Consider the following 22,896-nt stretch of genomic DNA (forward strand, 5'->3'; position numbering starts at 1 on the left):
GTATTGCTTTGATAATTTTAGATGTCATTATCACATCCAAAATCAGGCAAACCTGATCTTTACAAAATGAATACAAGGAGTAAAGAACATGTAATTCTGGAGTTTAATGTGCAAAGTACATGCTATTAGTATTGACCAGGAAGGATGTTAAAAACCTGCCTTCCATATTTAATTTATCAAACACTTTGAGTCTTACTTATCTGGAAAGATCCTTAGTCTTCTGAGCACTTTAAGTTATGGAAAACACAGTACAGCTGGAAACATGGAACTTACAGTCTAGTCAAGGCTATGGGTTTTCCAGTGGTCATGGATGGATGTGAGAGTTGGACTGTGAAGAAAGCTGAGCCAAAGAATTGATGCTTTTGAACTGTGGTGTTGGAGAAGATTCTTGAGAGTCCCTTGGACTGCAAGGAGATCCAGCCAGTCCATCTTAAGGGAAGTGGGTCCTGGGTATTCATTGGAAGGACTGATGTTGAAGCTGAAACTCCAATACTTGGGCCACCTGATGCGAAGAGCTGACTCATTTGAAAAGACCCCGCTGCTGGGAAAGATTGAGGGCAGGAGGAGAAGGGGACGACAGAGGATGAGATGGCTGGATGGCATCAATGACTCAATGGACATGGGTTTGTGTGGACTCTGGGAGTTGGTGATGGACAGGGAGGCCTGGCGTGCTGGGGTTCATGGGATCACAAAGAGTCAGACATAACTGAGCCACTGAACTGAACTGACAGTATGGGGGAGAAGACCTGACTTGTTTTAAGCAGAAAGTTCATGGAAATAAGCTTTGGGACAATTCAGATTTCCTCATTTTCTTTCTTCAGCAAACTCTAATTGTCTATCCAAAGCCAAGTAAAAAGATATTTGGCTTACTAATCCTGTTTACCATGTTTTCCCACTATGATTACCAGAGTAATATTTATTCTAATTTACAGCTCCTTCCTGATTTAGCAATTCTTTGGGTGGCCAACAGCATACACTGATTCTGGCAGCCTTAAGCAAAGACAAAGGGGAAGGGAGATCAAGAATTTGTAATAAAATTATGCTGGAGCATCTCACACGCTCAGGGGAAGAGTTGACACCCAAGCTTTATTTCTAAAGCTGGCCAGGGGCCAGGACAGCCCTGGGAACTCAGCAAAAAGACTTCTCACATCTTTTCTCCACCATGTGGCTACCAAGAGACTCAGCAGCAGTGATTCCAGTCCCTGTCTTTCTATGTCAGCTCCTGGATCTACCTGCTATTGAGGAGAGTTGCCGGGCACAGATTGGCAAGGGTGGTTCCCCCAAATGGAAAATACTGTGAACCGGCAATAACCTTAAGAAATGTCTACTGTGTTCCCTCCCTGTATTGAGTAACTTTTGTACTTTTTTTTTTTTTTTAGTCCAGCTTGATTCTTTCTATTACAGTTTTTACAGTGTTGTGTTGATTTTTGCCATACAACAACACAGATCAGCCAGAATTATGCATACCTGCCCTCCCTTCCTAGCCTCCCTCCCCTCCTGCCATCCTGTCCCTCCCAGTCATCACAGAGCCCCAGATTCTCACCAGCTATCCATTAGTTGTGGCTGGAGAATAGCACAAAAATCTGGGAAGTCTTAATTATCTTTCCAGCTTCAGTTTCCATGTGACTCAAAGTTGTCTACCTTTGGGGCAGTACACTCAGGTATATTATCTCCATTTTGCAGATGAGGAAACTTCAGAGAATTTGAGTGACTTGCCCAAGGACCTGGGCAGGGCTTCCATTTCTAAGTCTTAATCCTCTTTCTCCTGTTTTCTCTCTTATCCACACTGACCTTTGAAAAAACATATATTTTTGACTGCATCAGGTCTTAGTTGTGACATGCAGAACCTTTTGTTGTAGCATGGGCTCATTAGTTACAGTAGCATGCGGGGTTAATCGCCCCATGGCATGTGGGCTCCTAGTCCCCCAGCCAAGGACCAAAGCCATGTCCCCTGCATTCAAAGGCGGATTCTTAACCATTGGACCACCAGAGAAGTCCCCCACACTGACCTTTACTGCATTTTTTAAAGCTGTTGAATCAGTAAGTGATTTCAACACTGTGGACATTCTGAATAACTGGATAAAATCATTGGTTTTGCTTCTAGGTACAGATAAAAGACATAGCTGAAGAGCTTTTACTACAAAAGCGTGAAAGGAAAATTGGAGTCTGGAAGGCAAGTAGTATTGGTTATATTCTTCCTTTTTTAAGTTCCAACTGTCAAAGTATTTTTCTTCCCCTTCCTATACAAAGATCTTCATTGTAGATAATGCTTTCTAAGCCAGCAGATGCTGACACTATTCTTAACTGGCTGAAGGACTCTCAGGGAAAGTGTAATTCTACTGGAGCCCTCTTCTTAAAGATTTCCTTGACCTGTTCAACTCTGGAAGTGTGTGATTGGATTTTGAATATATATTTTTAGTTATTTTGCTTGTGATGGATTTATTGAGACAGGCTGTTTTTCCAGCATGTGGTAGCTTATTTATTACTGGGAGTAGATTACACAAAAAGAACGAGGAGTATGCCGTGGAATCAGTAACTTAAATTATCTTACATTATCCTCTTTATTTAGAAGTACATTTTAACTTGAAAAGAATTAAGATAACTGTCATTTTGGTGATTATTTAAACCACTATAATATGATACCTTCTTAGAAATTGCCTATTTTTCTTCTTAACAGGAACGATAAACACAGTCTTCTTTTTGAGCCTACAGATTTATTTGTATTCATCCTTCTGTAGGTCTTGATAAAATGTCAAACTAGAGACCTTCTACAATCTAGCAAAGATAAAAATCTGTTAGACTATTAGAGGAGTATATGTATCAGTTAGGATGCTTTTTTTCTGTGTTTTCTTCTCAAAAGGAAATAGTCTTATATTTGTCCCTTTTATATATTTTTCAAAATGCTAAATAGAATGGGCTTATATTTCATATTATTGTGCATTATATATTATGTTATTTTCTATTTAGTTAAATTATGGGTTTTCGTTAAATGACTAAGTTTTAGTATCTTAAGAAGCAGGTCTTAAAACATTATTTGTTGAGTGGGTTTTAAATAAACATCCCAGTCTAATACATAGTTGTTCCTACTTATAGGGCTATAATTTTAATATGGACCATCTGGTGAGGGTCTTAACTTTTTGTCCTTGAAACTCCACATGTGGCTCACTAAAATTGTGATAGACGTCTACTCACTTTATCTGCAATGAAGGCACCACCATTCATCTCGGCTCCCTGGAGCTGCGTTCACTTTGCAGTTTCCACCTCAGCAGTCACCCTCAAAGTCTTTCTCTGTAAAGTCCCTACTCCCCCAGGCAAAATTAGTTACTCCTTCCTTTGTGTTCCCATAGACTTTTTACATAGGTCTCTTAAACACTTTTATCGTTGGTCACATATGATTTGTTTCAAGAAACTTAGCTTACACATTGTCAGTAACGGATATTTATTATGTATAATGGATATTTGTCATTGATTTTACTATAATTCCTAAGTTCATCCAAAAAATTGCCTTTAGAATGATGCTTCCTGGCATGGTTGTAGGCTAACCTCAGATTTTGGGAACGTCAATAAATTTATCAAATGTAAAAAAAAAATCTATTCAGTAAATTGAATAAAATATATTATGTTTTTTAATCTGAGAGGCTAAAGGGGGGTGAATATGTGACCTAAAATGGTCAAGGTAAAAAAAGTAGACATAATAGGAGTTCCCTGGTGGTCTAGCAGTTAAGTATCCACCTGCCAACACAGAGGGCTCAGGTTTGATCGCTGGTCCGGAGAGATTACACATGTTGTGGGCGACTAACCCCCTGTGCCAGGACTGCTGAGCCTGCACACTCTGGAGCCCATGCTCCACAACAAGAGAAACCACCGCAGTTAGACGCCATCGCACCGTAACTGGAGAGGAGCCCCGCTCACAGCAACTGAGACCCAGCACAGCCAGAAAGGAATAAAGAAAGAAAAGTATATCAAGAAGAGTAGACATCATATACTTCAAAACTGAGAAGATATAAAATAAGTAATGCCTTTATAAAAGTAATGCCTTTATAGTAAAATAGTATGTCTTTTCTGTTGTGTAAAGTGAATCCTGGGTCAGACAAAGTTTATCATCAAAAATATGCATTAATAGTTTCATTTCTTCTTGTTATTAATTATTAATAGTAATTTATTATTAAAATAATATAAAGATGCCCCACCTAAAAACTTGGTCTTTTGGGAATTCCCTGGTAGTCCAGTGGTGAGGACTCAGGGCTTTCATGGCTCTGCCCCAGGTTCGATCCCTAGTTAGGAAACTAAGATCCCACAAGCCCACAGCCAGAATCCAAAGCCAAAAACAAAGACAAAAAAAAACCCATTATCTTTCTAGGATAGAATTATAGTGAAGCTCCACAATAAATTTCCTATTTAAATTATAATAGGATTAATTGGTAATTTTTCCTACAGTTTTTTAAAAAATATCTTAAATGTTAAACTGCTTTTACTTTTTGAAAGTCAAGAAAAATATATATTAATATATAACATCTGGTATACATAATTATAAAATAATATATAATCATAACATCGTGATTACTTTGTTGTGTTTAAGCACAGAATTCATACTATATACCCAAATGTAGTTTTTCACCATCTCTCAAACTCTAATGATTATTAACATTCTCAGTCCTCTGTAATATAATCATATGTTCTAAGTCATCCAATCATTTCATTTTCTCCCCATCTCTTAAAAAAATGATGCCATAAAATATAAAGGAGACAAAAGGGAGAAGAAAAGAGAGGGGAAGTTGCCAAATTCTCTTTATCCATGCTATAAATTTCAACAGCCCAAAACAAAGGAGATAGAAGTTGGTAATTTTTAGCCTAATAAATGACTTTATTATTAATTTTTAGAACACAGTTAATTTTATGTATTCTCTGATTTGGACAGCCTGTGGAGAGTAAGTGGATATCTTCGTCTTGTGAAATCATTGCTTTCCGTAAAGCTTTATTGAATCCAGTTACTGCAAGACAATTTCAACGCTTTGTGGCTCTAAAAGGAGATTTATTGGAAAATGGGGTGCTCTTTTGGCAAGAAGTACAAAAATATAAGGTATTGTATTAGAAGCTGGAGAAAACCACCTCTTTTAAAGGAGGAAGTGCATTAACATATCAGATTCCTAACTATATGGACAAGATTTGTATCCTGACTTGATGTCTTCATCAGTCAGTTCAGTTCAGTTCAGTCGTGTCCGACTCTTTGTGACCCCGTGAATCGCAGCACGCCAGGCCTCGCTGTCCATCACCAACTCCCAGAGTTCACTCAGACTCACGTCCATCGAGTCAGTGATACCATCCAGCCATCTCATCCTCTGTCGTCCCCTTCTCCTCCTGTCCCCAATCCCTCCCAGCATCAGAGTCTTTTCCAGTGAGTCAACTCTTCGCATGAGGTGGCCAAAGTACTGGAGTTTCAGCTTTAGCATCATTCCTTCCAAAGAAATCCCAGGGCTGATCTCCTTCAGAATGGACTGGTTGGATCCCCTTGTAGTCCAAGGGACTCTCAAGAGTCTTCTCCAACACCACAGTTCAAAAGCATCAATTCTTCAGCACTCAGCCTTCTTCACAGTCCAACCCTCACACATCCATACATGACCACAGGAAAAACCATAGCCTTGACTAGATGAACCTTTGTTGACAAAGTAATGTCTCAATATGTAAATACTGAGGTATTTATTGTCTGTATTAGATATATTTATTATTGTATAGTGAAGAGTAAGAGTTAGCCTTGAAATGATGGTATTAGATTTTTCAGGGTTTCACATATATTATGTTCTAATGAGAATCTTCCTGAGAAGTTTTAACTATATTTTTGCATATTACTTATCTATAAATGTACATTTTTTTCCTGAAGATACTCATATTCAGCACTTTAACCAAGGCTTCTTTACAAAAATTCCTCCTAACCATATTTGCAGCAATAGTGTTCAAAGATAATGGATTACAGAGGAATAAACCATCAGAAATGAAAGAGGCTTCTCTATCAGAATGGCCAAATTCTTAACAAAATAAGTGAAAGAGCAAGCTGTTAGCTATCAAAGCAGTTTATTATCAGGTTTAATTATTTGATGGAATCTCTGCATTGAAGAGGAGGAAAGGACTCTCTAGGTTATATAACCTAGACTTGAAAACAGGAATGTTGTCTCAAAATACATAAGAGTAGACATCCCTGCTCCCAAGGTAAGCAGGCTCATTACCTTGCAATCAGCCTGTTTAATCCCATTTTTATAAAAGTAGGGAGTAAAAATAAAACTGGAATTCAAGAGGATAAGGCTTTCAATTGAACTATGATCTAAGCACGGATTGCAGCGTGTGGTAAGTCGCTTTAGTTGTGTCCGATTCTGTGCAACCCTGTGGACTGTAGCCCACCAGGCTCCTCTGGCCGTGGGATTCTCCAGGCAAGAATACTGGAGTGGGTTGCCATTCCCTTCTCCAGGCAGGGATTATGCGGCACTAATACTCTGCGGCTACTGCTAAGTCGCTTCAGTCGTGTCCGACTTTGTGTGACCCCATAGACGGCAGCCCACCAGGCTCCCCCGTCCCTGGGATTCTCCAGGCAAGAACACTGGAGTGGGTTGCCATTTCTTTCTCCAATGCATGAAAATGAAAAGCGAAAGTGAAGTCGCTCAGTCGTGTCTGACTCTTCACAACCCCATGGTCTGCAGCCCGCCAGACTCCTCCATCCATGGGATTTTCCAGGCAAGAGTACTGGAGTGGGGTGCCATTGCCTTCTCCAACTAATATTCTGCATCATGTTTATTCTATACAGTTACTAGTTGCTCAATACCATTTTGCTTCCAGACTTTCCCCAGCATTCCATGAAACTGTTTTCTACTCTTTTCTGTTATCCACAGTTTTTGTACCTTTCTCAACACAAAAATTTCTCCAAGGGAAAAAAAAAAGTATTTTGAGATATAAGTTCTTTCAAAATCTATCACAAGATAAATAATATTAAAATAATTTTTTGAAAATTAAAAAGGGGGTAGAATCTGTTTTCCACAACAGGAAATTATTATGGTCTTTAAGGTAAAATGAATACGAGTAGGTCCAACCCTGTTACGACAAAAGGTAAGGAGATAAGCTGTGCAAAATAAGCATTTAAAAAAAAACAGAGACTCATACATAGTTAACCCTTTGTGACTGTCACTCCTCCAGAGCTGCCCTTGGTCTTCATTTAAATATCTTTTCTGTGCTGTAGAATGGGGGACATGTAATCCTATATAGCTATTAAAAATCATGCTATTGAAGTGTGTTTATTCAGTAAGTATTTACTAAATGCTAGATTGCAGAAATAAAAAAAAAATGGATATAATATATTGTCTTCCCTCGAGGAGGGGAGTCATCCATGAAAACAAAATATGATGAAATAACGTTGATTATAATCCATATTCTAACTGGTTATAATTTTGATACAGTGGAGGGGATGATTCAGGGAGGGTGGTAGGTCAGGGAGGTCTCAGCAGAAGTGATGATTCTTACAGAGAACTCTACTCAGTCCTCTGTAATGACTTATGTAGGAAAAGAATCTTAAAAAAAAGTGGTTATATGTATATGTATAACTGATTCACTTTGCTGTACTCCTGAAACTAACATAACATTGTAAATCACTCTACTCCCAAGAAAAGTTTTTCAGAAAAAGAAGTGATGATACTTGAATTAGGTCTTGAGGAAGTTTGCCAGAAAGAAACCTAGCAAGTCTTAACTGAGCTCATTTTTATATGACTTACTCATACTAAGTGTTTATGTCTGTCAGAGATTATCTTAATGCTTTTCACGTGATAACTACCTTATCCTTTATAAGAATCCTAGGTCAAAGCTGTTAATTCTCACCATTCTACAGATGAAGAAACTAAGGCACAGAAAAGTTAAACTTCTGCGCCTCATACAGCTAACTAAGTAGTAGAGCTGGAATTTGAGCCAAGACGTTCTATTGCTAAAGCTTGTGGCCTTAACCACTAAGTTATACTCCCTCCCAGGGATGATTGTAATAATATGCAAAGGGGTGGCTCCTATGATCTTAATCAGAGATAGTTCTGAATTGTGAAAAGCTGGAAAGAACTATGATGTTCAACAGCAGAACATTGCTTACTTTAATTATAATACATCTATGCATTAGAATACTCTGAAGGCATTACAAATTTGCTGTTGGAAGATTAATCAGTGATGGGAAAAATATCTTCATCTTACTGATTTTTTAAAGCCTAGCTACTAGAAAGCAGTATGATTTATAAAGTATGTGTGTGTGTGTGTGTGTCCCCAAAGAGAAAAGACTGGAAGGATATATACATCCAGCAAACACTTGTTGAGCATCTACCAAGGGCCAGGCTAAAACCTGAGGCTACAGCTGTGATCCAGCCTTTCCGCTCAGGGCTTGCAGTGTTAGAGGGGGGACAGACAAGTGACGGAGCGGGTGGTTATGCGAGTGTGAGCAGTGCAACGGCTGGGAGACGCACGGGGTGCAGTGAAGTACCTGAGCTGGCCATCACCTAGACCGAGGCAGACACAGAACGTTTATTACAGGACAGTACAGGTGACCCTTGAACAGCAAGGGTTTGAACTGCAAGGTCCACTTATATCTGAGTTTTTTTCAACAAATTCAGACTACAGTACTTCACAGTCCACTGTTGTTTGAATCCACAGGTGTGGAAACACAGGTACAGACGGCCAACTGTAAAGTTATGCGTGGATTTTCAATTGCAAGGGCGGGGTTGGTGCCCCTAACCACCCGCCGCGCCCCGCCCATGTTCAAGGGTCGACTGTGTGCTTAAACTGAGATAACAATAAGTAAAAGTGAACTCAACTAATGGTAGAGTAGGGCATAAAAACCATAAAAAATACCAGGTTGGATTCTGTCTAAATTCTGACTCTACACTCTCAAAATTAACATTGTATAATTTCACAAATTTGTTTTGATTTCACAATCCTTATATTTCCATAATAATAAAAAACCAGGATCATTGTAAAGCAACTATACTCCAATAAAAATTAATTTCAAAAATAATAACTAACTCAGCTCACCAAATATATGATAATTTCACTAGTAACAGCAAAAAATTTAATTTGGGGTAACATAGCAAGCATGTGTTATAAATAGGCATTTTCTGAGGGAGTCCTAAATTGCATAAAAATGCTAACTGTTGTCTCAGTGTAACATTTATATCAAGATTTTTCACATATAATTTATGCCAAACTTATAACTTATTTATGTAATGTTTTATATGGCAAACACCAGAAATTTTCTTTAACTGTCCTTAAGACCGTTATTATAATGCCTGTCATACAGTGAGCACTTAATAAATGCTGGCTAATTTCTGGCCTAGAATTACAAGTTTCCAAACTTTTGTGTTTTCTATTGATTTAGAGAACAATATCTTTAGCAAAGAAACGTCATAATTCAAGCTCAGCTACCTCTTTGTCTTAAAAAGTGATAGCCTTACATCTCTGACATAAAACTGGGTCTTTAATCATTACATATATCATTACTATATTTAAATTCTTTAGCTATAAAGATAATAATATAATAGGTTATCTGAAAAAATATAGATACTGAGATGCATAATAATACACCTATTAAATACAGCATTCCCATTTATATGCTAGCATTTTTGAGTCTAAATCACCTTGGCATAGAAGCAGTTATGGTGGAAAAAGCTTTTGCATCCACTTGTAACTTGAGTTAGGTGCTTGTTCTCCATTGTGCCACTTACTAGCTATCTCAGATTGGAATCATGTGTTTTCGTGCTTCTCATCCTGTAGATATTGAGCCTTTAAAGGACAGGTACTGTGTCTTGGGGCTCACCTCAAGGTCTGGCATACTGCAGGTACTTAATACGAATTTGTTAAATGAGTCAAAGCAGACACTAAAGCTGCTTCTTTGCCAGGAGAAGAAGCAACCAGGATTAAAATGAAATCTCTGTTTACTTAAGGTATATGTGTCAAAGTCTTAGGTTCCTTTAAAAGGCAAAGTTTGACTGAACGGGTGGCAGAACATGACACACACAGACATGAAGACACAGGCTAGGAGCAAAAAAGAAAAACAGTCTTAGGTTCTTCAAATCCAAGAAAAATAAAATCTCTGATTTTTAAGATAGTCTTGACATGTCCCAGTACTCTCTTGACCTGAAGTTACAATTATATTAACTGAAAGACATATTGATGTATTCTATAAAGTGTTCTATTAATGCATTAATCATGTATTGATCTATCTTTCCTCCTTGTTTAGGACTTGTGCCATTCTCATTGTGATGAGTCTATCATACACAAGAAGATTATGACTATTATCAACTGCTTTATTAATTCCAGCATCCCCCCAGCTTTACAAATTGACATTCCAGTAGAGCAAGCCCAGAAGATTATTGAACACAGGAAGGAGTTGGGACCATATGTATTCAGAGAGGCACAGGTAAGAAATCAGGGCATGTAGTAAGCGTACTTTAAAATAGATTAGTAGTCTAGATATTCTTTTAAAGTTTTTGTATTATTCATATTTGGCAAGGTTTGAATCCTCCTAATCCTGGGATTTATTCTATTTAATTAGAAAAACGTTGCCAATGCCATATAACATAGAAACTAGTAACTTGCTATTTTGTTGATGGTAATATACAGCAAATACAATTTTTAAAATTCTATATACTTTGACTTTGCATGGTTATCATTTTATTTCTAATTTATAAATCCCCAACTAATTTCTCCTTCCTTTCCCACCATTCATATTTCCTTTTAAAATATCTGCTACCACAAAAAATGTGTAAATTATGTGTGTCCCAAGATTTGTGTATTTTTAAAAGTTGGAATATTCACATAGCTCATAAAGTAAGTGAGAGGAGATTTAAGTACCCAACCAACATAAAGTACACAAGCTCATGAAAGGAAAATCATGCCTGTTAACCTGCTCAAGTTACTTCTCTTTAAGATAAATAATAGAAAACAGTGATTTGCTGAACATAGTTTATTTGCATTTTGAAAAGCCTTTTAGTGATGTTGTTCCCGAAAAATGATTAAGAAAAATAAATTATAATAGGGGTAATAGGGAAGGCCCTGTCATGATTTAAGTGATATGAAACAGAGATTTAGGGTATGAATGCCCTTGAGCATGGAAAAAGACCATTATTCCTGAACATTTTCATTTGCAAGCCAGCTGTGTTCTAAGTCCTAAAAGGAACCGAAAGCAGACTCACCATCCAAATTATGCATTAAAATAGGGAAAAATATAGACAAATGATTGACGATCTGCTAGGGAGAAATAGAAAACATGGTGTCAGAATTGTAGCATCTGTTAATGAAAAGATCACTTAGCCTAGCCCGGGTCTCCTGATAGCCAGGCCAAGGCTTAACCATCCAGATCACAGCCTCGAGGCTGATGGTGAACGTCTCGAGCTGCTTATGTTGGTTGGTTCCGCCACACTGTCCAGGGAGTGCAGCCAGGGAACTTTACTGGAGTCCTTTAGTTTATGCCTCTGTCTCATTTCCCAAAACAAAGTCCCAGATATATCTTAAATATAATCTTAAGGGTATCAGAGAATAAGAGAATATTTAGGGGCCTCACCTCACCAGATCTATTGTTTCCGTGTTCCCTAAGGAAGCTTAGAGGAGGCCATACCTCCGACCCAGGTGTGCAAGCCAGAGATCTGGTTGCCACCTTCATGTCTTCTCTCTCCTTTGTTCCCTGACCTTCGGTGATCTTCAGTCACTAACATGTATCCATTTGTCTCCTTATCTGTTATTCTATCTACTTTTCTCCAACTCCATGCCACTACCTCAGTTTACGTCTGCAGTGTCTCACATTGATTACCAAAATTCCCTGCCCCTAGACTCTCTCGAAACCGTTTAACTTACTGCAGATGGAGCCATCTTTTTCAAAATGTGTATTTGATCATGTCACTTCTCTGCTCTCAATTTTGACTACTCCCATTGTCCTCAGACTGGAGACCATATTCCTTCATCGATATCTCTCTAAGCAGATACCTTTCCACTCACTGCCATCTATCTCTGTCTTACTGAAATATTAGATTTTTTACTTTTATTTGTTTGTTTATTTTGGCTGCACAGCATGTGGGATCTTCATTCCCTGACCAGGGATTGAACTTGCACCCCTGCATTGATTTTAAATTTTTTTTGTTTTTTTTTTTGCTTTATTTTGGCCACACAGCATTCAGGATCTTAGTTCCCCAGTCAGCAATCAAATTCATGCCCCCTACAGTGGAAGTGTGGTGTCTTAATCATGGAACACCAGGGAAGGCCCACTGAAATACTTGTACTTCCATAGAAAGGCAATGGCACCCCACGCCAGTACTCTTGCCTGGAAAATCCCATGGATGACGGAGCCTGGTAGGCTGCATTCCATGGGGTCGCTAAGGGTGGGACATGATTGAGCGACTTCACTTTCACTTTTCACTTTGATGCACTGGAGAAGGAAATGGCAACCCACTCCAGTGTTCTTGCCTGGAGAATCCCAGGGATGGGGGAGCTTGATGGGCTGCCATCTATGGGGTCGCACAGAGTCAAACATGACTGAAGCGACTTAGCAGTAGCAACAGCAGGCATTTCACCGGAGAAGGCAATGGCACCCCACTCCAGTACTCTTGCCAGGAGAATCCCGTGGACGGAGAAGCCTGGTAGGCTACAGTCCATGGGGTCGCTAAGAGTTGGACATGACTGACACAACTTAGCAGCAGCAGCAGCAGAGAAGCCTTACTTTCTTCCCTCCAGAGCTTTTCACAGTCTCATCTTCTCTCCTTTATGCTTCTGTGATATCCTGTGTTTGTCCCTGTCGGAACACTTATCATACAAATTTGAAAATAGCTGTTCTCATGCCTGACTTTCCCACTGGACTGTAAGGTCTTTGAGAATAGGGACTGTTTCTTATTTGCTGCTGTGGCCTGCATGCCTAGCACAGACTAGACACTATCATTTTTGAAAACATGAATGAATGATGTGAGATCAAACATGAGAGAAATAGCTCAAATTGGCAATAGAGCAACGTTGCGTAAAAGGACTGAAGAGTAAATAAAAAGCTGTTGCCTCTTTTAGTATTGCTTTCACTTGTAACATCTGCCTTTCCCCCACCTGCATTCCTAATAGCTTAGAAGTTTTCGTCACTCAGCCATATTTTCACTGACACTCTTCACTCATGCTGCAGCCATTGCCCATCCACTGGCAATGTGGGAAATAGCTCCATATTTATTAAAAAATTTTCTAACAGTCTGGTTGTCTTTTAAGGTTCTGGAGGTACAGGGCAATTTTCATGAATAACATGAATGTTATTAACTGCAACTTTTAGAAATAGAGCATTTGTTTTTCAGCCACCCTGTTCTGCACACAGGATCTTAGTTTCCCGACCAGGGATCAAACCCATACCCCCTGCACTGGAAGTGTGGACCCCTAACCACTGAACTTCCAAGGGATTCCCAGAAATAGAGAGATTTTATGTCTGCCTCGAAATATTGTGCCCTAATAGGGTAACTTTTACTGGGAAGCCTTCTAGGTGACAAATACATTTGAGAGCTGGAAATGACTCAGGTTTTGGAGAGAGAACTGAGAAGTAGGGTCAATAGTTGGTAAATGGAGGTGGAAGAGGAGTGTTTAAGTTTAAGAAATTCATATAAAAACTACTGTGATCCTTTAACATTGGAGCAGGGGATTACTTAAAAGCATGGCGTGCATGCTATGTTGCTTCAGTCATATCCGAGTCTTTGTGACCCTATGGACCGTAGCCTGCCAAGGAATTCTCCAGGCAAGAATACTGGAATGGATTGCCATTTCCTCTTCTAGGGGATCTTCCAGACCCAGGGATCGAACCTGAGGCTCTTACGTCTCCTGTTTTAGCAGGAGGGTTCTTTACCATTAATGCTACCTGGAAAGCCCCAAAATCCATGGTAGATAAATGGAAATGAAAACTTTTTTAAAGCCTACACTTCGTCAAATAAAGTATCTTTAGCTTTTGTGTTCACAATCCCCAGAGGCTATAGAATTCAGTGACAAGATGGTATCGTAAAGGGAGTAAATAATTATAGAATTACTAATGATATTCATGTACAGAAAGGAGGAGTGATGAAATGTATCATGATGTTCAGGACTCTGTTGATCACTGCAGCATTTACTTTCTAAAAACTCCACTTTCCTGCTGAAAAGTTGGCTTAGAGCCTAATGGGATGGTTCATTTTTCTCCAGGGCATTAGGTAAAGTCCATTCCCAGCAACAAGATGTTGGACTTGATCTGATGTGGCAAGTCCTACCTTCTTGGAAGTAACGTATGCCTCTGGAACTAATGGAAAAACTTGGCATGAAAATTTGAGCAACAATTCTTATCTCTATAAATATCACAATTAATCACTTAATGTAGAGTATCCTCATAGAAAGCATTTGTCCAGGATACCACTCTGCTTTTTAAATGTTACTTTTCTTGCTCTCACATAAAAGAGAGATTGTATCATTTAAAAGTTACTCAAGATTTATTCTTAGATCTGCAGCTTTGTTTAAGAGCTTTTCCAGAGGCAAAATGGTATTTCCTTTCTCTAAAAGAAGGGAAAGGAGGGGTGGAGAGGAGTCCCCCTTGATGAACTGAATATTTGAAATACTTGCATAAAACAGCCGAGTGTGTGGCAGATCAACTGGTAGAAGTTTTAAAAGAAAACATGTATTTCTTATTTAAAAAGACCTAATGGATTCTTTATTAATACAATCAATTGGTTAGGGAAACATAAAGTATAAAGTGACTTTTAACTGTATTTAAGTGTATGTTTTTTTTAAAGAAAGACTTCTCGTTGGTAGTAAAAAAACATTGATGATAAGCATGTGCCAAGCTAAACTATACCAAGATGTCTGGAGACAATAAGTTGGAGGAAACATGCTGTATATTAAAGATAGAATAGTTAATCCATTATTATGGTGAATTAGAGTTTAAATTGTATAAAATTGTAATCTGAGACATACTTTGTTTTTTATACAGATGACAATTTTTGGAGTTCTGTTTAAATTTTGGCCTCAGTTCTGTGAGTTTAGGAAGAACTTAACTGATGAAAAAATTATGAGTGTTTTGGAGAGAAGACAAGAATATAGTAAGCAGAAAAAGAAAATGGCAGTCATAGAAGATGAAAAATTTGTAAAGGTGAGACAAGAATCATTTGGGGTTTAATCAGACTTTTAAAAGGTATGTGATATTGTTATTGAGTCCAAGCTCTCTCTGCTCGCCACATGAAAGGCCAATGAATCTGAGGGGTTGAGGCAAGGAAGAGACATTAATCAGGGAGCCAGCTGACCCAGAAGATGGCAGACTAGTGCCTCAAAATAACCATCTTATTGAGGTCTGGATGCCAGATTTTTATAGATCAGAGACTGAGGGGAGACGAGGAAGCAAAGTAAAAAAGGCCATTAATCTTGCAAACATCTCCTACAGTGGCAAGCCTCGGGCAGGGGATGTGTTAATTTCTTCTTTCCTGCCACGTACAGGTGGACAGGGTTCTGAACCCAAAGCACTTTAACAGTCAGGCAGAGGGGCAGGATTCTCTGAGGCAGTCCATTCTGTATGATTATAATAACAAAAGCAACGAAAAGCAAGTCAAAGAAGTGGTTCCAATGTGGACTCAGAATTGGTTTCTTCTCTGCAAATGCTGTGTGTACATTTGTAGAATTTGGGATGAGCAAAAATACAGAGAAGTTATAAAGTATGGATTTTAGTGACTTTTAAGCCTTCAGTCAGAAGTTTCAGACTTGTTTTGAAGTTAAAAAAGTTTTCTCAAAAATCATCTCATCTATGTACCTCTCCTGGAGAGCACTTTATATTTGTCTTACGAGTAAGTTTTTGCATCTGTCTTTCTCACTGAACTGAGATCCTCAAAGATACCATCTGTCTTATTAAATACTTCCACCACTATCCAGCACATGTTCAATTATTAATCATTATTTACCAAATAAATCTGGGAATGAATGAGATAGTATTACGTACTTGGGACAGCATTTTCAATATTAAAATTAGAGAATGATACACTGACTGTGAAACTTATGAGTCGTAAGTTGCCCAGGCTGCCTCTTTGTCTGTCCATTATCAATTTATCTATCTCTTTATCTATTTTTTTACTTGAGAAGGGGTAACAAATAACATATTTCATCTTATTTATAAGCTTTACCCCATTCTCTTTTTTAAAAGAAATTTAAAATATATCTAAAGATATAAAAGTAATATAATTATAACCCCCATGCTTCCCCAGGTCAACATAAACACTGTTAACATATTTTACATTAGTTTTTCATTTTTCCTTTGTAAGTGAAATAGTGCAGAACACTGTACCCTCTTAACCCCAGGCCTGAGTTCTTTTTTATTTTTAATGCCTGATTTTATTTATTTACTTATTTGGCCGTGCTGGGTCTTCGCTGCTGCATGGACTTCCCTCTAGTCCTGGTGCGGCGGCTCCTCTCGTTGTGGCTCCCAGGTTCTAGAGCACAGGCTCAGTAGTTGTGGTGCACGGGCTCCGTTGCTCTGCAGTATGTCAGACCTTCCTGGATCAGGAATCAAACCCATGTCACCTGCACGGCAGGTGGATTCTTTACCACTGAGCCACCAGGAAAGCCCCCAACCCTGAGTTCTATTACCCTCCCCACTTCCAAGAGCAACCATTAAGTTTTGGATATGTTCTCAACAACTCCTTTTTAAGATAATGTTTTATATGGGTATATGGATTCATAAATGATACAGAGGACTATTTTGTATGTACTTTAACTTACATAAATAGTGCCATATTTTATTAGCCTGCTCAGGCTACCATACCAAAATATTACAGACTAGATGGCTTAAACAACAGAAATTAACTTTCTCATAGTTCAGGAGACTAGAAGTCCCAGCTCAAGGTGCCAACTAATAAGATTCTTGGTGAGACCTCTCCTGGCATGTACAAGGCCACCTTCTATTTGTGTCCTCACAAGTTGGGGAGAGAAAGAGAGCTCTCATCCTTTCTCTTCTCGTAAAGCCACAATTCCTTTGGATTATGACCCTACCCTTATGACCTCATTTAACCCTACTGCTGCTGCTGCTAAGTTGCTTGAGTTGTGTCCGACTCTGTGCGACCCCATAGACGGCAGCCCACTAGGCTCCCCCGTCCCTGGGATTCTCCAGGCAAGAACACTGGAGTAGGTTGCCATTTCCTTCTCCCATTTAACCCTAAATACCTCTTAAAGGACACCTTTATTTGGTGTTAGCTCTAGAAGGTCTTGTAGATCTTCATAGAATCGGTCAATGTCAGCTTCTTCGGCATCAGTGGTTGGGGCACAGACTTGGATTACTGTGATGTTGAATGGTTTGCCTTGGAAATGAACCAAGATCATTTTGTCATTTTTGAGGTTGCACCCAAGTACTGTATTTCGGACTCTCTTGTTGACTATGAGGGCTACTCCATTTCTTATAAGGGATTCTTGCCCACAGTAGTGGGTATAATGGTCATCTGAATTAAAGTCTCCCATTCTTATCCATTTTAGTTCACTGATTCCTAAGATATCGATGTTCAGTCTTGCATCTCCTGCTTGATCACATCCAATTTGCCCTGATTCATGGACCTAACATTCCAGGTTCCTATGCAATATCGTTCTTTACAGCATCAGACTTTACTTTCACCACCAAACACATCCACAACTCAGCATCTTTTCCACTTTGGCCCAACCTCTTCATTCTTTCTGGAGCTATTAGTAATTGCCTTCTGCTCTTCCCAAGTAGTGTACTGGACACCTTCTGCCCTTGGGGATGCTCATCTTCTGGTGTCATATCTTTTTGCCTTTTCAAACTGTTTATGAAGTTCTTACAGCAAGAATACTGGAGTGTATTGCTGTTTCCTCCTCCAGTGGGCCGTGTTTTGTCAGAACTCTTCATTATGACTGGTCTGTCTTGGGTGACCCTGCATGGCCTTGCTGATAGCTTCACTGAGTTATGCAAGCCCCTTCATCATGACAAGACTATGATCTATGAAAGGGAAGGAGAGGAGCCAAAGACAGAGAGAAGCTCTATACAGCCAGAAAAAAACAAGACCTGGTGCTGACTGTGACTCAGATCATCAGCTCCTTATTTATTGCAAATTTCAGACTTAAATTGAAGAAAGTAGGGAAAAACCAATAGGCCATTCAGAGTGAAAGTGAAAGTTGCTCAGTCGTGTCTGACTCTTTGTGACCCCATGGACTGAGGCCTGCTAGACTCCTCTGTCCATAGAATTCTCCAAGGCAGAATATTGGAGTGGATAACCATTCTCTTCTCCAGGTGATCTTCCCAACCTAGGGATTAAACCTGGGGTTCTCACCAACACAGGGATTGAAACCAGATCTCCCACATCTGAGCCACCAGGGAAGCCCCAGAAGGCCATTCAGGTATTACCTGAATCAAATCCCTTATGATTATACAGTGGAGGTGACAAATAGATTCAAGAGATTAGATCTGGTAGACAGAGTGCCTGAAGAACTATGGACAGAGTTTGTAACACTGTACAGGAGGCAGTGACCAAAACCATCCCAAAGAAAACGAAATGCAAGAAGACAAAGTGGTTATCTCAGGAGGCTTTACAAATAGCTGAGGAAAGAAGAGAAGCAAAAGGCAAGGGAGAAAGGGAAAAATATACCCAATTGAATGCAGAGTTCCAGAGAATAAATAGCAAGGAGAGACAAGAAAGCCTTCTTAAAGGACCAATGCAAAGAAATAGAGAAAACAATAGAATGGGAAAGACTAGCGATCTCTTCAAGAAAATTAGAGATATTAAAGGAATATTTCATGCAAATATGGGCACAATAAAGGACAGCAACGGTGAGGACCTAAGAGGAGCAGAAGAGATTAAGAAGAGGTGGCAAGAATACACAGAAGAACTATGTAAAAAAGGTCTTAATGACCCAGATAACCACGATGGTGCGATCACTCACCTAGAGCCAGACATCCTAGAGTGTGAAGGCAAGTGAACCTTAGGAAGCATTACTACGAACAAAGCTAGTAGAAGTGATGGGATTCCAGCTGAGCTATTTAAAATCCTAAAAGGTTATGCTGTTAAAGTGCTGCACTCAATATGTCAGCAAATTTGGAAAACTCAGCAGTGGCCACAGGACTGGAAAGGTCAATTTTCATTCCAATCCCAAAGAAAGGCAATGCCAAAGAATGTTCAAACTACCATACATTTGCACTTATTTTGCATGCTAGTAAGGTTATGCTCAAAATCCTTCAAACTAGGCTTCAACAGTATTTGAACCTAGAACTTCCAGAGGTATAAGCTGGGTTTAGAAAGGCAGGGGAACCAGAGATCAAATTGCCAACATCCAGTGGGTCATAGAGAAGCAAGGGAATTCCAGAAAAATATCTACTTTGCGTCACTGACTATGAGGAAGCCTATGTGGACCACAACAAACTGGAAAATTCTTAAAGAGATGGGAATACCAGACTACCTTACCTGTCTCCTGAGAAACTTGTATTTAGCAACAGTTAGAACCAGACATGGAACAACAGACTGGTTCCAGATTGGGAAAGGAGTATGACAACGCTGTATATTGTCACCCTGTTTATCTAATTTATATGCAGAATGAAAAGTCTAGTTGCTCAGTTGTGTCTGACTCTACTACCCTATGGACTATATTGCCTGCCATGCTCCTTCATCACAGGATTTCCCAGGCAAGAATACTGGAGTGGGTTGCCATTTCCATCTCCAAATATGCAGAATACATCCTGCAAAATGCCAGGCTGAATGGATCACAAGCTGGAATCAAGATTTCCAGGAAAAATATCAACAGCCTCAGATACCCAAATGATACCACTTTAATGGCAGAAAGTGAAGAGGAACTAAAGAGCCTCTTGAGGAGAGTGAAAGAGGAGAGTGAAAAAACTGGCTTGAAACTCAACATTCAAAAAACTAGATCATGGCATCTGGTCCCATCACTTAATGGCAAATAGAAGGGGAAAAAGTAGAAGCAGTGACAGATTTTCTTGGGTTCCAGAGTAACTAAGGACAGTGACTGCAGTCATGAAATTAAAAGATGCTTGCTCCTTGGAAGAAAAGCTACAACAAACCTAAACAGCATATTAAAAAGCAGACATTACTTGCCAACAAATGTCCAGATAGTCAAAACTATGGTTTTTCCAGTAGTCATGTACACGTGTGAGAGTTGGTCCATAAAGAAGGCTGAGTGCCAAAGAATTGATGCTTTCAAATTATGATGCTTAGAGAAGACTCGTGAGAGTCCCTTGGGCTGCAAGAAGATCAAACCAGTTAATCCTAAAGGAAATCAACCCTGAATATTTATTGGAAGGATTGATGCTGAGGCTGAAGCTCCAGTACTTTGGCCACCTGATGCAAAGAGCTGATTCAATGGAAAAGACCCTGCTGATGCTAGGAAAGATTGAAGGCAAAAGGAAAAGGGGGCTGCAGAGGACAAGATGGTTAGATAGGATTACTGATTCAACAGACATGAATTTGAATGAACTCCAGGAGATAGTGCAGGACAGGGGAGCCTGGCAAGCTGCAGTCCATGGGGTCACAAAGAGTCAGACCTGACTTAGGAAATCAACAACAGCCACCTCTTAAAGACCCTATCTCATGATACAGTCACAGTGAAAGTTAGGACATCAACATACAAATTTGGGAGAGACATAGTTCATTCTATAGCACATATTGTGCTTTCTACATCTTGCATTTTAAATTTAGTGTTGTTTTTAATTCTACCCACACTGCTCTTAGATAGATCTCATTTATTCAGCTTAATTGCTGCATTCCCATCATAAGCATAAATATACTATTTTATTTAACTTTCTTTATTGTATTTTTTCAATTTATACATTTATAAATAGCACTGCAAACAACAGTGCTGTAAATGCCTCCATATTCACGTGATTAAAATGTTTTTGGAATGGTTAAGTAATAGAGTATGAGTGTGTGTCAGTTTATGTTCCTATTTCTCCTCATCTGGTATGTTCAGACTTGCAAATTTTTGTCCATCTGTTGATGACAAATGGTATGTCATCATACTAATGCATTCATTTCTATCCACCTAATTATTAGTAAGGGCTTCCCAGGTGGCTCAGTGGTAAAGAATCTGCCTGCCAATACCGGAGCCACTGGAGACTCGGGTTGGATCCCTGGGTCAGGAAGATCCCCTGAAGGAAAAAATGGCAACCCTCTCCAGGATTCTTGCTGGGATAATCCCATGGACAGAGGAACCTGGTGGGCTACAGTCGATGGGATCATAAAGAGTTGGACATAATTATTAATAAGATGGAACAATTTTTCACATGTTAACTATTGAGATATTGTATCAGGATTGTAGTAAGCCTATAATTCAATTTGAGAATTTATGTCATAAATTAGAAAACATTTTGTTTTCTAATCCATGAACACAGTTTATTTCTGTTTAGTTCTTCTTTAATTTCTTTCATCAATGATTTTGCATTTTCTGTGACATCTTGAATATATTTTGTGAAATTTATTCCAAAGTATTTCATATTCAAGATAATGTTATTGGTATTTTTTTAAATTTCAAATTCTAATTTTTTTAGAAAAAATTTTTATCTTGAGATAATTAACATTCATGCTGCTAAGTCGCTTCAGTCATGTCTGACTCTGTATGACCCCATAGACGGCAGCCCATCAGGCTCCACCGTCCCTGGGATTCTCCAGCCAAGAACACTGGAGTGGGTTGCCATTTCCTTCTCCAATGCATGAAAGTGAAAAGTGAAGTCGCTCAGTCGTGTCTGACTCTTGCGACCCCATGGACTGCAGCCCACCAGGCTCCTCCATCCATGGGATTCTCCAGGCAAGAGTACTGGAGTGGGGTGCCATTGCCTTCTCCAATTAGGAAATAGCAAAAATAGTAAAGAGGTCTCATGTACCTTCCCCCAGTTTCCCCCAGTGGCTACACCTTGCTATTACAATAGTAAAATCAGGAAACTGATATTGATACAAGGTGTGTGTATAGGTCATGCCATTTTGTCACATGTGTATATTCGAGTAACCAACACTCTATCCAAGATGCACCACAAAGATGTTCCTTGTGACTGTAAGTCATCTCCAACCAATTATCCTAATATTTTAGCCATGAATCTTTCCCCCATTTATATAATTTTGTCATTTTTGAGAATGTTTTATAAATGGAATCATAACAATATGTGACTTCTTGAGACTGGCATTTTTTCACTCAACATAAATACCCTGGAGATGAATCCACATTGTCATGTGTATCTGCAGTTCATCCTCTTTGTTGTTGAGCAGTGTTCTGTAGGGAGAAGGCAATGGCACACCACTGTAGCACTCTTGCCTGGAAAATCCCAGGGACGGAGGAGCCTGGTGGGCTGCCGTCTGTGGGGTCACACAGAGTCGGACACGACTGGGCGACTTAGCAGCAGCAGCAGCAGCAGTGTTCTGTAGTACATTGTACCACAGTGCAGCCATTCACTCATTAAAGGACATTTGGTTAGTTCCTGTTTGGGGCTATTACAATAAAATGTTATGTAGTCACTCCCACCGCTGTCTCCTCCTCCTCCTCATTTGGATGCTTTTATTTATTTTTTAAATTTTATTTTATTTTTAAACTTTACAATATTGTATTAGTTTTGCCAAATATCGAAATGAATCCGCCACAGGTATACCTGTGTTCCCCATCCTGAACCCTCTTCCCTCCTCCCTCCCCATACCCTCCCTCTGGGTCATCCCAGTGCACCAGCCCCAAGCATCCAGTATCGTGCATCGAACCTGGACTGGCGACTTGTTTCATACATGATATTATACATGTTTCAGTGCCATTCTCCCAAATCTCCCCACCCTCTCCCTCTCCCACAGAGTCCATAAGACTGATCTATACATCAGTGTCTCTTTTGCTGTCTCGTACACAGGGTTATTATGAATGCTTTTATTTTATAACAGCTTTATTGAA

The 22,896-nt window shown here is 39.3% G+C and overlaps 1 protein-coding gene across 6 annotated transcripts in view; it reads left to right on the forward strand.

The window, feature by feature from the left end:
* The window catches only part of RGS22 (regulator of G protein signaling 22), a 139,170-nt gene that overhangs the window by 103,613 nt on the left and 12,661 nt on the right, over positions 1-22,896 (forward strand). For 3 of the 6 annotated variants that reach the window (XM_055546524.1, XM_055546525.1, XM_055546528.1), the window contains 4 exons: positions 2,105-2,173; positions 4,919-5,080; positions 10,247-10,426; positions 14,972-15,130. In XM_055546524.1, coding sequence (XP_055402499.1) covers positions 2,105-2,173; positions 4,919-5,080; positions 10,247-10,426; positions 14,972-15,130 — 570 coding nt within the window. Of the gene's footprint in view, positions 1-2,104; positions 2,174-3,093; positions 3,591-4,918; positions 5,081-10,246; positions 10,427-14,971; positions 15,131-22,896 lie in introns of those variants that run through there. The other 3 variants (XM_055546526.1, XM_055546527.1, XM_055546529.1) reach the window with 3 other exon arrangements.

This window comes from Bubalus kerabau, chromosome 14 (genome assembly GCF_029407905.1).
Source record: "Bubalus kerabau isolate K-KA32 ecotype Philippines breed swamp buffalo chromosome 14, PCC_UOA_SB_1v2, whole genome shotgun sequence".
Taxonomy (NCBI): domain Eukaryota; kingdom Metazoa; phylum Chordata; class Mammalia; order Artiodactyla; family Bovidae; genus Bubalus; species Bubalus kerabau.